Source organism: Budorcas taxicolor, chromosome 21 (genome assembly GCF_023091745.1).
Source record: "Budorcas taxicolor isolate Tak-1 chromosome 21, Takin1.1, whole genome shotgun sequence".
NCBI classification, from domain to species: domain Eukaryota; kingdom Metazoa; phylum Chordata; class Mammalia; order Artiodactyla; family Bovidae; genus Budorcas; species Budorcas taxicolor.
In genome coordinates, this window is record NC_068930.1 from 63188812 (window position 1) to 63201430 (window position 12619).

A 12619-nucleotide genomic window follows, 5' to 3' on the forward strand; every position below is an offset into this window, starting at 1 on the left:
ATGAGTCAACTCTTCGCATGAGGTGGCCAAAGTACTGGAGTTTCAGCTTTAGCATCATTCCTTCCAAAGGAATCCCAGGGCCGATCTCCTTCAGAATGGACTGGTTGGATCTCTTTGCAGTCCAAGAGACTCTCAAGAGTCTTCTCCAACACCACAGTTCAAAGCATCAATTCTTCAGCACTCAGCCTTCTTCACAGTGCAACTCTCACATCCATACATGACTACTGGAAAAACCATAGCCTTGACTAGATGGACCTTAGTCAGCAAAGTAATGCCTCTGCTTTAGAATATGCTATCTAGGTTGGTCATAACTTTTCTTCCAAGGAGTAAGTGTCTTTCAATTTCATGGCTGCAGTCATCATCTGCAGTGATTTTGGAGCCCAAAAAAATAAATTCTGACACTGCTTCCCCTGTTTCCCCATCTATTTCCCATGAAGTGATGGGACCAGATGCCATAATCTTCATTTTCTGAATGTTGAGCCTTAAGCCCACTTTTTCGCTCTCCTCTTTCACTTTCTTCAAGAGGCTTTTGAGTTCCTCTACACTTTCTGCCATAAGGGTGGTGTCATCTGCGTATCTGAGGTTATTGATATTTCTCCTGGCAATCTTGATTCCAGCTTGTGTTTCTTCCAGTCCAGCGTTTCTCATGATGTACCCTGCATAGAAGTTAAATAAGCAGGGTGACAATATACAGCCTTGACGTACTCCTTTTCCTATCTGGAACCAGTCTGTTGTTCCACGTCCAGTTCTAACTGTTGCTTCCTGACCTGCATACAGGTTTCTCAAGAGGCAGGTCAGGTGGCCTGGTATTCCCATCTCTCTCAGAATTTTCCACAGTTTATTGTGATCCACACAGTCAAAGGCTTTGGCATAGTCAATAAAGCAGAAACAGATGTTTTTCTGGAACTCTCTTGCTTTCTCCGTGATCCAGCAGATGTTGGCAATTTGATCTCTGGTTCCTCTGCCTTTTCTAAAACCAGCTTGAACATCAGGAAGTTCACCATTCACGTATTGCTGAAGCCTGGCTTGGAGAATTTTGAGCATCACTTTACTAGCATGTGAGATGAGTGCAATTGTGTGGTAGTTTGAGCATTCTTTGGCATTGCCTTTCTTTGGGATTGGAATGAAAACTGACCTCTTCCAGTCCTGTGGCCACTGCTGAGTTTTCCAAATTTGCTGGCATATTGAGTGCAGCACTTTCACACCATCATCTTTCAGGATTTGAAATAGCTCAACTGGAATGCCATCACCTCCACTAGCCTTTTTCATAGTGATGTTTTCTAAGGCCCACTTGACTTCACATTCCAAGATGTCTGGCTCTAGATGAGTGATCACACCGTCGTGATTATCTAGGTCATGAAGATCTTTTTTGCACGGTTCTGTGTATTCTTGCCACCTATTCTTAATATCTTCTGCTTCTGTTAGGTCCATACCATTTCTGTCCTTTATAGAGCCTATCTTTGCATGAAATGTTCCCTTGGTATCTCTAATTTTCTTGAAGAGATCTCTAGTCTTTCCCATTCTGTTCTTTTCCTCTATTTCTTTGCATTGATTGCTGAAGAAGGCTTTCTTATCTCTTCTTGCTATTCTTTCAAACTCTGCATTCAGATGCTTCTATCTTTCCTTTTCTCCTTTGCTTTTTGCTTCTTTCTTTTCACAGCTATTTGTAAGGCCTCCCGAGACAGCCATTTTGCTTGTTTGCATTTCGTTTCCATGGGGATGGTCTTGATCCCTGTCTCCTGTACAATGTCACAAACCTCATTCCATAGTTCATCAGGCACTCTATCTATCAGATCTAGGCCCTTAAATCTATTTCTCACTTCCACTGTATAATCATAAGGGATTTGATTTAGGTCATACCTGAATGGTCTAGCGGCTTTCCCTACTTTCTTGAATTTCAGTCTGAATTTGGTAATAAGGAGTTCATGATCTAAGCCACAGTCAGCTCTCTTACCTCATGCCAAAGCCATACCCTCACCTCAAAGCCGTCATCATGCTCAGTGGTGTCCAACTTTTTGCAACCTCTCTGGACCGTAGCCTGCTGTGCTCCTTTGTTCATGGGATTTTTCAGGCAAGAATACTGGAGCGGGTTGCCATTTCCTGCTCCAGGGATCCTTCCTGACCCAGGAGTCGAACCCGGGTGTCCTGTATTACTGGCAGATTCTTTTCCTGCTGAGCCATCGAGGAAGCTCAACATCCCTAAGTCAGCGGTTTGCAGACTGTGCTTGGTAGAACCCCAGGAATCTCCAGAAGCCTGGCAGGGATTGTTAGGGATTGTCATGGCTGGAGGGATGTGATGATGATGGATGAAGGGACAGATTTTTCCCATGAGCCCAGGAAATACCTGAAATTATCTCATTGAGACAGCTAAGGAGACCTCAAGGTCAAAAAGGGAGGACAATTAGCTCCTAGGGTGAACCAACAGTGAAGGAGAGCAGAGCAATGTCCAAGTCACAGCAGGTCCCCCAAACAGATGGTGCTGGAGACTGGAGGCCCCAGACACTTGTACTCCTGACACCCTTTGGGGACCTCGGGCTCACACCCCTTCTGTGGGAGTGGGGGAGGAGTGCTTCAACTTACAAATCAAGTTGTAAACAAATAGTGTATTGCATTTTAAAATCATGTCCTATCACATATGCAAATGTGCACACTCACACACATGCACACACTTCAAAGAAAAGTGAGTAATAAAGAAACACAGCACAATGTTAACTTGGATTTCCCTGGGCGCTAGCATTCTGGGAAATATTTTACAAGCCTGTCTCTACATTTTCAGGGTTTCTCCATGATCCTTAAAGATGATATCAGACCAGGAATAAAACACTAATAAGAGTCAATAACTCTTTAAAAAGAACAATAATTTGGAGTAGTTTTCAATGATTCATTTGATGTTTTCTGAGTTGTCACAATTTCCTCAGTGAGTATTTCATAAACAGAAGAGAACTCTAACATGGGAAAGATTTTTTTGTGGGTTTATTTACTGGCTATTTTTTAAGGGAAAAAAACCCAAAAACTTATTTCGGTAACCAAATTATTTGCATAGACCTAATGAATCCTGTTACCAGAAATGTTCATCTGCCCATTTCCAGGCTGAGGTCTTGTTCCCTCCTATATTTCGCAAGCCAGAGAAGAGATCTTTGCAGGATAAATAGACAAACAGATGAAACTACAATATCTGAGCAAGCGGCGGCTCTGGATCCACTGCCCACATCCCGCTCTCGCAGGCAGGTAATCCGTGACGCTCCCACACTGGGTGCCAAGGGACCCCTTTCCCAGGGTGGTTCTGGCCTCGATCAGGGGTCGGTAGGGCCTGAGGCATGAGGGAGGCGGGAGGACGTGTGTCTGATGCTGGAGGGTTCTGAGTCCTCTGAAGACCAGTCCTCTCTCTGAGTCTCAGTGTTTATCCTGCAAAGGGAGGGATGTGCCACCAGGGCTTCTGGGAGAATTTCTGCCTTTGAGTCTTTGGAGTTGTGATTCGAGCCAGCTGTGCCCCATCCAGCTGTGCATCCAGCATCAGGTCAGAGCTCCCCGAGGGCCCTGAGGTGCATCTCCTTGCCCGGCACAGGGCGCTGCTCCCATATAGTTCTGGAGACAGAATTAGTGCACCAGGTCCCTCTGGACCGAGGCTCCGGGGTCACCGGGGGGGTTTCCTGGGCTCCACTGTCCCTCCAGGGACCCCAGCAAGCAGACAGGAGCTGAGTCTGTCCAGCACTGAAAGGACAGACTGCTCAGAAGCAGAGGCAGCCCGGCCATCAGACAAATGAATACTCCAGGAATAGTTTTGGAAGCAAACGGTTAGCTCATTTGGCCAAAACCATTGTACCACTCCTGAGTAAACTATGAGTTTAGGCAATCGATCGCCTCTCTCCCCAGGCTGGTGTGAAGGCCTTTCCCCTGGTCTCTGGACAAGAATCAGCTCAGCTTCCTACCCTACAGCCCTCCTTCTCTCCCCTCCAATCTCCTCCCATCTCTGCCTCTTGTCTCTCTCGCCTTCCCCGCTCCCACCCCAGCAGCTCTCTGTCTTCTGAGATGAGGGGCAGAGGCTGCAGGGAAACAGCCCTCTTTACTGAGGTCACCAGTTTGACCTCAGTCTCTCCTGAGGCTTCTGGGCAGTAGCTCTGAGTCCTCTGTCCCCAGGGATCACAGTCTGGCTTGTAGAGTCCTAAAGGGTGGCCAGTGGAGGGGGTGACATTTCTGGAAGTCCCCTTAGGAGCCCAGCGTCTTCCTATATGTCTCCTGAGCTGGTCCACGTGTTGGACGGAGGTGGGAACTGAGGATCAGAGAGGTGCAGTTACTGCTCGTCACCACACAGCACTCACAAGTGGTCCAAACAAAATCCTCGACCAGGTCTCTGAGAATCGGCTCACCCTGCTTCTCCCCACCAGGAGGCCTTTCCAGGTTCTTGTTGGAAACACCCTCCACATGTCCACGTGGCAGGGGCTGAGCAGAACGCTCTGCCCTCCTTGTTCTTTACAGCAGCCCTCCTCAGGGCAGCCAGGCTATAGCACAGCTCCCGCTGCCTGTGGCAGCCTCTCTTCTGAACCCTCACTGTGACCAGCACCTTGATAGGAGAGCCTCCCTGAGGTCACACCCTTGTCCTCAGAGGCGGGGAGAGGTGCTGTGTCCTCTGATCAGTGCAGGGCTCCTCCCTGGGGGGACAGAGAGGGGTCACGGTGGGAAAGGAGCCCTGCTTCCTGGGCCCTCTGACGGAGTCTGTCCTGGGAGAGGGATGCCTTCTCACTGGATGTTACCTCACACCCATCACCAGCTTCCCTGCCCTGGAGCCAGGCACCCCAGGCTCCTCAACCCCACTCCTCTACTGCTTGCTGTGTGACCTTGGAAAAGCCCCTTCCCCTCTCTGTGCCTAGTCTCTCCACTGGGGAAATTGCTAACGGTCACAGCACTTGATCAAAGGGTAAGAGGGAGCCCAGAGCTACCTCGTGTGTGTTGTGAGCCCAGCAGTGTGCCTACTCCTGGGAGGTCCCAGAGCAGCAGGGCCAAGAGAACAGAGACGACGGGGGACAGAGGGCGGGGGTTCGGACATCATCTGACACGTGGAGACTTAAGGAGCTTTGCTTTTCAGACACGAGGGCAGAGAGAATGGCCCCCCTCCTGGCTCTGGGGCTCCTGCTGGCTGCGCTCTGCTCCAGGGTCCACTGCCTCCCAGAGAATGTGACCCCAGAAGGACAGCACAAAGGGACGGCTGTGGATGACCATGCATTAGCCTCCAGCAACACTGACTTCGCCTTCAGCCTCTACAAGCAGTTGGCTTTGAAGAACCCCAGTAAGAATGTCATCTTCTCCCCTCTGAGCATCTCCATAGCCTTGGCCTTCCTGTCCCTGGGGGCCCGTGGCTCCACCCTGACAGAGATCCTGGAAGGTCTCAAGTTCAACCTCACAGAGACTCCCGAGACAGAAATTCACCGGGGTTTCCAGCACCTCCTGCAGACGCTCAATCGACCCAGCAATGAGCTGCAACTGAGCGTGGGCAACGCCATGTTTGTGCAGGAGGGGCTGAAGCTGCTGGACAAGTTCAGGGAAGATGCCCTGGCGCTATACGCCTCTGAGGCCTTCTCGACCAACTTCAAGGATCCTGAAGCTGCCAAGAGCCTAATAAAGGATTATGTGAAGAATAAAACTCAGGGGAAAATTGTGGACTTGTTCATGGACCTTGACCCACTCACAAAGGTGATTCTGGTGAATTATATCTACTTTAAAGGTAGGTGCCCGGATTGGTATTCAGAAGGAAATGCACTTTTTTGTGTGTGTGTGACTTCAGGCTATTTCTGTTCTGGGTCAGCCAACATTAGGCAAAATACTATATAGGAGTAGACTTCCCTGGTGGCTCAGTGGTAAAGAACCTGCCTTACAATGCAGGAGACATGAGATCGATTCCCACATTGGGAAGATCCCCTGGAGGAGGAATTGGCCACCCACTCCAGTATTCTTGCCTGGAAAACCCCATGAAGAGAGGATCCTGGTGGGCTAGAGTCCACTGGGTCACTGAGTCAGACAGGACTTAGGGACTGCACACGAGTCCTCAGTTTAGGACGCTGGGGCATCAGGACCCTGCCCCAACCATAGGCTCTGTGTGTTTTGGGATTTCGCAAACTCCAATGCTCATTACAGGACATTAGTGCAGGGAAGCTGCTAACCCTTTGTCTGACGCAGAGGGAGAGTTTTGTTTTGACTTCATCTTACCCGGCTGCTAGAGGAAGGGTCTTCCCCTTCCCATCACTCTTATGTGTGTCCTTCCTGATGAGGTGGTGTTGGAGCCCTCGGGAACCCTCAGCTGTGCCCACCATGGGCTGGTTCTGACCTTCCGGGGGACTTGGTTTCTGGAGGCTCCTGGTGAGGCTGGTGGTCTTCATAGTGAGACAGACTCTGAGGAGCCTGGGCGTCCCCAGGGTCTTCATCTGTGCTCTTCTATCAACTTAGGGTGGAACAGGTCAGGCCACCATCCGGGAACAGCCTCTGCAGAAGGGAGCCTCCTAGACAGGATCCTCTTCTGGCTTCAAGCTGGTCTGATGCCTGGTCCCGGTGTCAGGAGGTCAGCATGGCAAACCTCCGCCTGGATATTCACAAGGGGCGGAGTAGAGGCAGATGGGTTTTGCACAGGGAGCAAGAAGGGCCAATAGGGACCCAGAGAGGATCACTGAGTTAGAAGTGGTCAGGTGTCTAAGACCCACCAAATGTGAGCACAAGATTGCCCTGAGCTAGGAGTTCCTGGCAGAGCCCAGAACGGCCCTCTGGGGCCACTGTTTTCATTTGTAAATGAAGGCCGAGAATGGAATTGCTCTGAAATATGAATCCGGGGCTGATTTTCCCTGGATTGTTCTCTGTATCTACTGTGCTTTCTTCTCCTACCATCCCATCCTGAGACATTTTCCCTCCAAAATCTCCTTCCCAGGAGCACCCCAGCCAGCCCTGCTTTCCCCCGCCCCTGCCTCTCACCAGGAGGACAGAAGCAGAGGTGGAAGCAGGAGGCAGGGGTGGATACACATTCCCTGAAGCCCCAGAGCCCTGAACTCCCCTAGAGGTCTCTGCCTCAGCGAGGATCCATCCTCCTGTGTGGAGACCCGAGTCCTCTCCTCTGTTGACCCGGCCCTGCCCTCCAGGTCCCCGTGTGGCTCCTGCTCCAGCCAGGCTCACAAGGCTGTGGGGACGTGTGTCCTCCCTGAAAAGCCAACAACTAACCCCTGGTCACTTGTCCCCTTGAAGGACCAGGAGGTCCCGTATCTCCCCAGGCCCAGCCTCACCTCTATCTCTCCCATGCCCTCCACATTCCTGTTGATTGCTCATGTAGGTCAATTAACCAGCTTTGCTTCGTGTTCCTCTTTTCAATCCGATCTGTGTTCACTTGCATTCCCAGTGCTTGCCTACCTTCCCAGGTCACACCTAGCAGGGCCATCCCTAGAGGCACGTGGTATAGGGGGCTGCTGGTGTGGGGAGGGACTTCCCTCTCAGGGACCAGGGAGTGGGGCAGGGAGAGGGCACAGTCTTTGCACTCACAGACTCCTCACCTGTCCCTCCGCCTCCAGCCCAGTGGAGGACACCCTTTGATCCCAAAGAAACTTACAAGTCACAGTTCCACGTGAGCGAGAGTGAGACGGTGGAGGTGCCCATGATGAGCATTGGGGGCCTGGTGACCCCTTACTTCCGGGACGAGGAGCTGGGCTGCACGCTAGTGGAGCTCATATACACCAGCAATGACAGCGCCCTCTTCATCCTCCCCGACGAGGGCAAAATGCAGGACTTGGAAGCCAAGCTGATCCCGGAGATGCTGACGAGGTGGCGAGAATCACTGTACCCCAGGTAACTGTCCCCCAGGACCCAGGGCTGTGGGCCCACCTGCCTTCTCAGTCCTTCCCCCTCTTCCTGGACTCCTGACCCCCAGCAACAGGGCCTTAGGAATGTCCAGGGGGTGTGGGAACTGCCGGGAGAGCCCATCCTGCGATGACCTTGCTCTTTGCTGCCTGTGTGGCTCTGGGCTTGACTTTCTCCTTCTACAAGATGATGACCTCAAAGGGGACAGTGGCGGAGGTTTCCTCTGCCTCTAACATGTGCTGAGTCATGAGGACCCTCAATACAACCCCCAACACTCATGCGCATTCTCTCCCTGGCGCAACCCTCTGTAGGTGGAGGGAGGAAGATGGAACTGTAGGCAGTTGAGGGCTCATGTGAGACAGAGGCTGAGGACCAGCTTGGCATAGTCTTTCCATCATAATCACTCATTTATTCATTCATCCACTTAAGACTGGCTGAACAGATTAATTGAGGACATGCTACGCCCCAGGGACTATTCTCATAATAATAACAATAATTTAAACCCTGATGGTAGGTAGGCAAATAAGCCCCTACATCCCCCACCTTCACAGCATTTACTTTGTATTTGCAGGAGATAGACAAGAAACAAATAAAATAACGGAACTGTTTGTTACTTTGAGAGATGAGAAATGCAGAGGTGAGGGATAATAAAGGAAAAAGATAATTATTCCCAAAGGCAGTTTGTGATTGTAAACAGAGCGTCCTTGGGTGATGTTCGAGGTGAGGGAGTGAGCCATGCGGTTGTGTTGGGAAAAGCATTCCTGGCCGAGGAACAGCCAGTGCAAAGCCTCTGAGGCAGGAGCCAGTCTGGTGTGGTTGAGCATTAGTGAGGCCAGAGCAGCAGAGCAGAGGGAGTGAGAGGGGAAGTTGGGCAAGGTCAGGGGAACCATGGGGAATACAGATTACATGGGACCTTGCAGACCCCTTGACTCCCCCCATCTAAGGGAAATGGAAACTCATCACAAGGTTTTGGCCCAAAGGGTGAATGATCCGAGTAATGTTTTAAAAGGATTGCCCAGGGTGCCTAGTGAAGAACTGCCTGCACAGGACAAGCATGGAGGCAGGGAGGCCAACCAGGAGCCCAATGGGGTCACCCAAGGGAGCCGCTGGGGGCTGGACCAGGAGGAGCAGGAAGTGTGGGGAGGGGCCTGGCTCTGGGTAAACGGAGGGTAGACACACAGGCCAGGAGGTGGGATTCCGGAGACCGATCTCAGGGGCACAAGGGGAGAGGCAGTGCTGGGCCAGGGTCTGCAGGGGCGGGTAGGGAGGGGGTGTGGGCAGCATGAGGGGGGCGGGGGTGCCCCAGACCCAGAGTCCCACTCCCAGGCTCACACTCCCCCGGCCACTCTCTGTGCTTCTCTGGGGCTCAGCTCCCTGCTGCGAGGGGAGAGGTGTCCTTGACCCTCTGTTCTGAGTGTGGGATGGGCAGACCCAGGGGGGATGGGTGTGGGAGGCACTTTATAAACCATACGGGACAGAGATCTTCCCACAAGTGATGTAGAAGCTGCAGCCCCTTCCCGACTCTTCTCCAGGGGACCTGACACCCTGGGGCTCCTGACTCCAAGCCCCTCCTCCCTATAGATCCCAAGAGACCCAGGACTGGGGAGCTCCTCGCCCCTGATCCCTTCCCAGCCCTTCCCTCTCCAACCCCAAGAGCCACCACAGAGTAGGGATGCAGTGAATAGAGGTAAATGGAGAGAATATTCACCACACACCTTGATTTACAAGCCCTGAGGGGACATCAATGTACACACTCCTGGCCCATGGAGGATGATCAGTAATATCTTATTGAGTAAATGGATAAAGGATGAATGACTAAATGAGAAATGACAATGAGGAGAATCGTTACCTCTGTGCTCCAAATGGACCCAGAGCTTAAGGGGAGTCACAGCCTCCTCATATTTGGCATTTGTAAGACCAGACACCCTGACAAGAGTCTTAAGGGAAACACAGACAGAGAGGGAGGGAGGGAGGCCTCGGGGTGGGAGACAGCATCTCTTGCTCCAAGAATCTGCTGGTGGCTCTGCTCAGAAGCAGCAGCTCTACCCTCAAGGAACTCACCGGGAAGGCAAGACAGAGACTCTGAATTGGATGATTCACGTCCCCAAGTCCCCTGACTGCAGCCTCCAGCCCCCCAGGTCCCCTCCAAGCCCCTTTCAGCTCCATCCTTCCCTGCCACCCACACTCAGGCCGCCCTTGTGCTGTGGAGCAGCCCCTCTGGCTTCCCACATTCCTGCTAGTGTATCCACCTCCTCCCAGGCTCCTCTTCACCCAGTCACATCCATCCCCTCCCCTAGGACTCAGACTCCATGCCACCTCCTGCAGGAAGCCTTCCCGGTGCCTGTGGAGCAGCACAGTCTCCCAGCAGTTGTAGAATCCATGCTGGAGGAGGGTGTTTCCTGTGCCCTGCAAGCTTGCAGGGGAGGAGCAGGGCCAGGTCCCAACCTCTGTGCACTGTCCCTAGGTTAGACTCCTGCAGAAAGGAAAGGATAATTAATGAATTAGAAAGAGTTAGCCAGATGGGTCTAGAAACTTGAGGAAAGGAGTACTTTTCCCCCCAGGGGTAAGGTGGTGGTGGAGAGTAAACCATGGAAGATCAAGCTGAGTCAACATGAGTTCATTTTTTGTATTTCCTAGACGGATACATGAACTCAACCTACCGAGGTTTTCCATCTCCAGTGACTATAAGCTGAAAGACATACTTTCCCAGCTGGAAATTAAGAAAGTCTTCACCCAGGAGGCGGACCTGTCAGGAATCACAGATGACCACAAGCTAGAGGTTTCCCAGGTGAGTCCAAATTTTGGACGATTCATCCTTCTTCTAGGAGCTTGAATGGGGGCGCACAGGCAGATACTTGGCTAATTTTGAATTTAGAAATTCCTTGAATTTCCTATAATTCAGTAGCCCTTCCCAGGACTCCCCAAGCCTAGGAGAGCTGGGTTATCATCATACTGGGGCTAGTCCCCACATTCCCTGAAATATGTGACCCGGATTCCATCACTGGGAAAGACCTGGGTCACATCAGTGGTGGACTCCAGGCCAAGCTCTACTCTCCACTCCTATAGAGGCAAATCCTATAGCCGTCAGTTTTCTTCATCTGTAAAAGGAGGTGATTGTTCTTACCCAGCATGCAGAGTCTAGCAGAGCAGTTAAGAAGTAATAGGTACTAATGGTGGCTCAGGGCCATCGTGATGAATATACACTAACAGCAGGAAAGAAGGACACCAGGGGTCCTGGTACTGTGATCCGAAGCAGAGGAATCAGAGTGAATGAGGGGGGCAGGTGCTGGACAGCCCTGCAGTCTCCCCTGCACCCCACCTGCCAGAGGATCTGATAAAGGAGACACGGGTGCTAAGAAGCCAGAGGGGTTCAGGGATGGGGGATCACGTCCTAGGCAAAGTAGCCAAGGCCTCAGGGACATGTCAACCGGGACAGGAGAGGAGGAGAGCTGTTTCCACCCAAATCTGCTGCTTGGACCTGGAGGACTGTGCCAGTTCCCTGCAAAAAAAAAAAAAAAAATGCCTTGATGTGCCCCCTGCCCCTACACTAGGGGGAATTCGGGGGCAGCACAGTCTCTGGACTCAGAGAGGGTTCCAGAACCAGGGAGTCCCGGCTCTGTGCCTCTCTAACCCTCGACCCATCACTGACAACCTCATTTTGCACACCTGTGCATCACGATGGCAAACCAGCTGACAGTCTGATGGGAGGACAGACAAACTGAGCAGGTTGACCGCCCAGTGACAGACCAGGAGCAGGTGGATGAATATCGGTCCCCAGAGGAGCTCAGGCCCCTGCTCACACCCTGCCTACCCTGTCTCCAGTGGGTAATGTTCCGGCGTCCCCACAGGTGGTCCACAAGGCTGTGCTTGACGTGGGCGAGGAGGGCACGGAAGGAGCTGCTGTCACGGGAATCAAGCTGGGAATCACGTCCGTAAACAAGATCCCCTTGAGCTTCAACAGGCCCTTCCTGATTGCTATAGTTCTCAAAGACACCCAGAGCATCATCTTTTTGGGGAAAGTCACTAACCCCAGTCAAGCCTAGAGCTCCCCTCCGAATGGCGGATCCACCGAAGAAGAAGCTGGGTGCCCTGGTCCCTCGGAGCAGCCTGACCTCTGTGCACCGAGGAGCAGCCCCCCTATCCAACTCCACCCGCTTACCCTCAGGAAGGTGACAGTGGTGATGCTGGGGGCCCCTGTGCACACGGAGTCTGCCCTGCTCAGGAGGAGGCACTGAGCCCTACACCAGCAATAAAGCATCTTCCTGGGACTGGACTCTTTCCTGTGTGTCTCCCCTCTGATCTGCCTGACTCCACGCTCTGCTGCTGCCTGGGCCCCAGGGACAAGCCCCTCTGACACGCTACACACACTAGGCCCACCCTACTTCCGAGGCCCTCTGCTTCAGCCTCACCAGCCGGCCCAGGAGCCAGTCTTGTGCCTGTGACCAAGCCCACTGGACCACAGGCCCAGGACTGGAAGAGGCCCGGCTGCCCAAAGCCCACTTCCAGGGGCTCTGATTCCAGGTCCAAGTTCACGCCTCCCTCCCCAAGACTTGAGATGTCCCCTCATGCTCGCTTGCAGAGGGCTCCAACGCTGACCTCTTCCGGCACAGCCCCTGGACCCTTCCCTCCTGCAGCTGAGCTGGGCCTTCCTTCCCCCAGGATCACCCCTCTGCCACCCAGCACCCCAACCTGGGAGACCAGCTACTTCCAGGTTTTCAGCTGAGCTCCGTCACCTCCTGACCAGTTCCACCTCCTCCCCTGACAGTGGATCCCCATCAGCAGGCAGAAGAGG

The 12619-nt window shown here is 52.6% G+C and overlaps 1 protein-coding gene across 1 annotated transcript; it reads left to right on the forward strand.

Annotated features, from left to right (window-relative positions):
• Window positions 1-3160: 3160 nt before the first annotated feature.
• LOC128066734 (serpin A3-8) lies at window positions 3161-11870 on the forward strand. Its single transcript, XM_052659833.1, has 5 exons — window positions 3161-3224; window positions 5084-5719; window positions 7542-7815; window positions 10465-10615; window positions 11676-11870. The coding sequence occupies exons 1-5, from the start codon at window positions 3161-3163 to the stop codon at window positions 11868-11870; spliced, it is 1320 nt and encodes a 439-aa protein (XP_052515793.1).
• Window positions 11871-12619: the final 749 nt, after the last annotated feature.

Bases quoted from the DNA above. Each gene is read 5' to 3' on its own strand.
- LOC128066734 (XM_052659833.1), top strand. From the start codon at position 3,161: ATGAAACTACAATATCTGAGCAAGCGGCGGCTCTGGATCCACTGCCCA. The intron at 7,816-10,464 runs GTAACTGTCCCC...TGTATTTCCTAG, and splicing joins CGAGAATCACTGTACCCCAG to ACGGATACATGAACTCAACC. The intron at 10,616-11,675 runs GTGAGTCCAAAT...GCGTCCCCACAG, and splicing joins ACAAGCTAGAGGTTTCCCAG to GTGGTCCACAAGGCTGTGCT.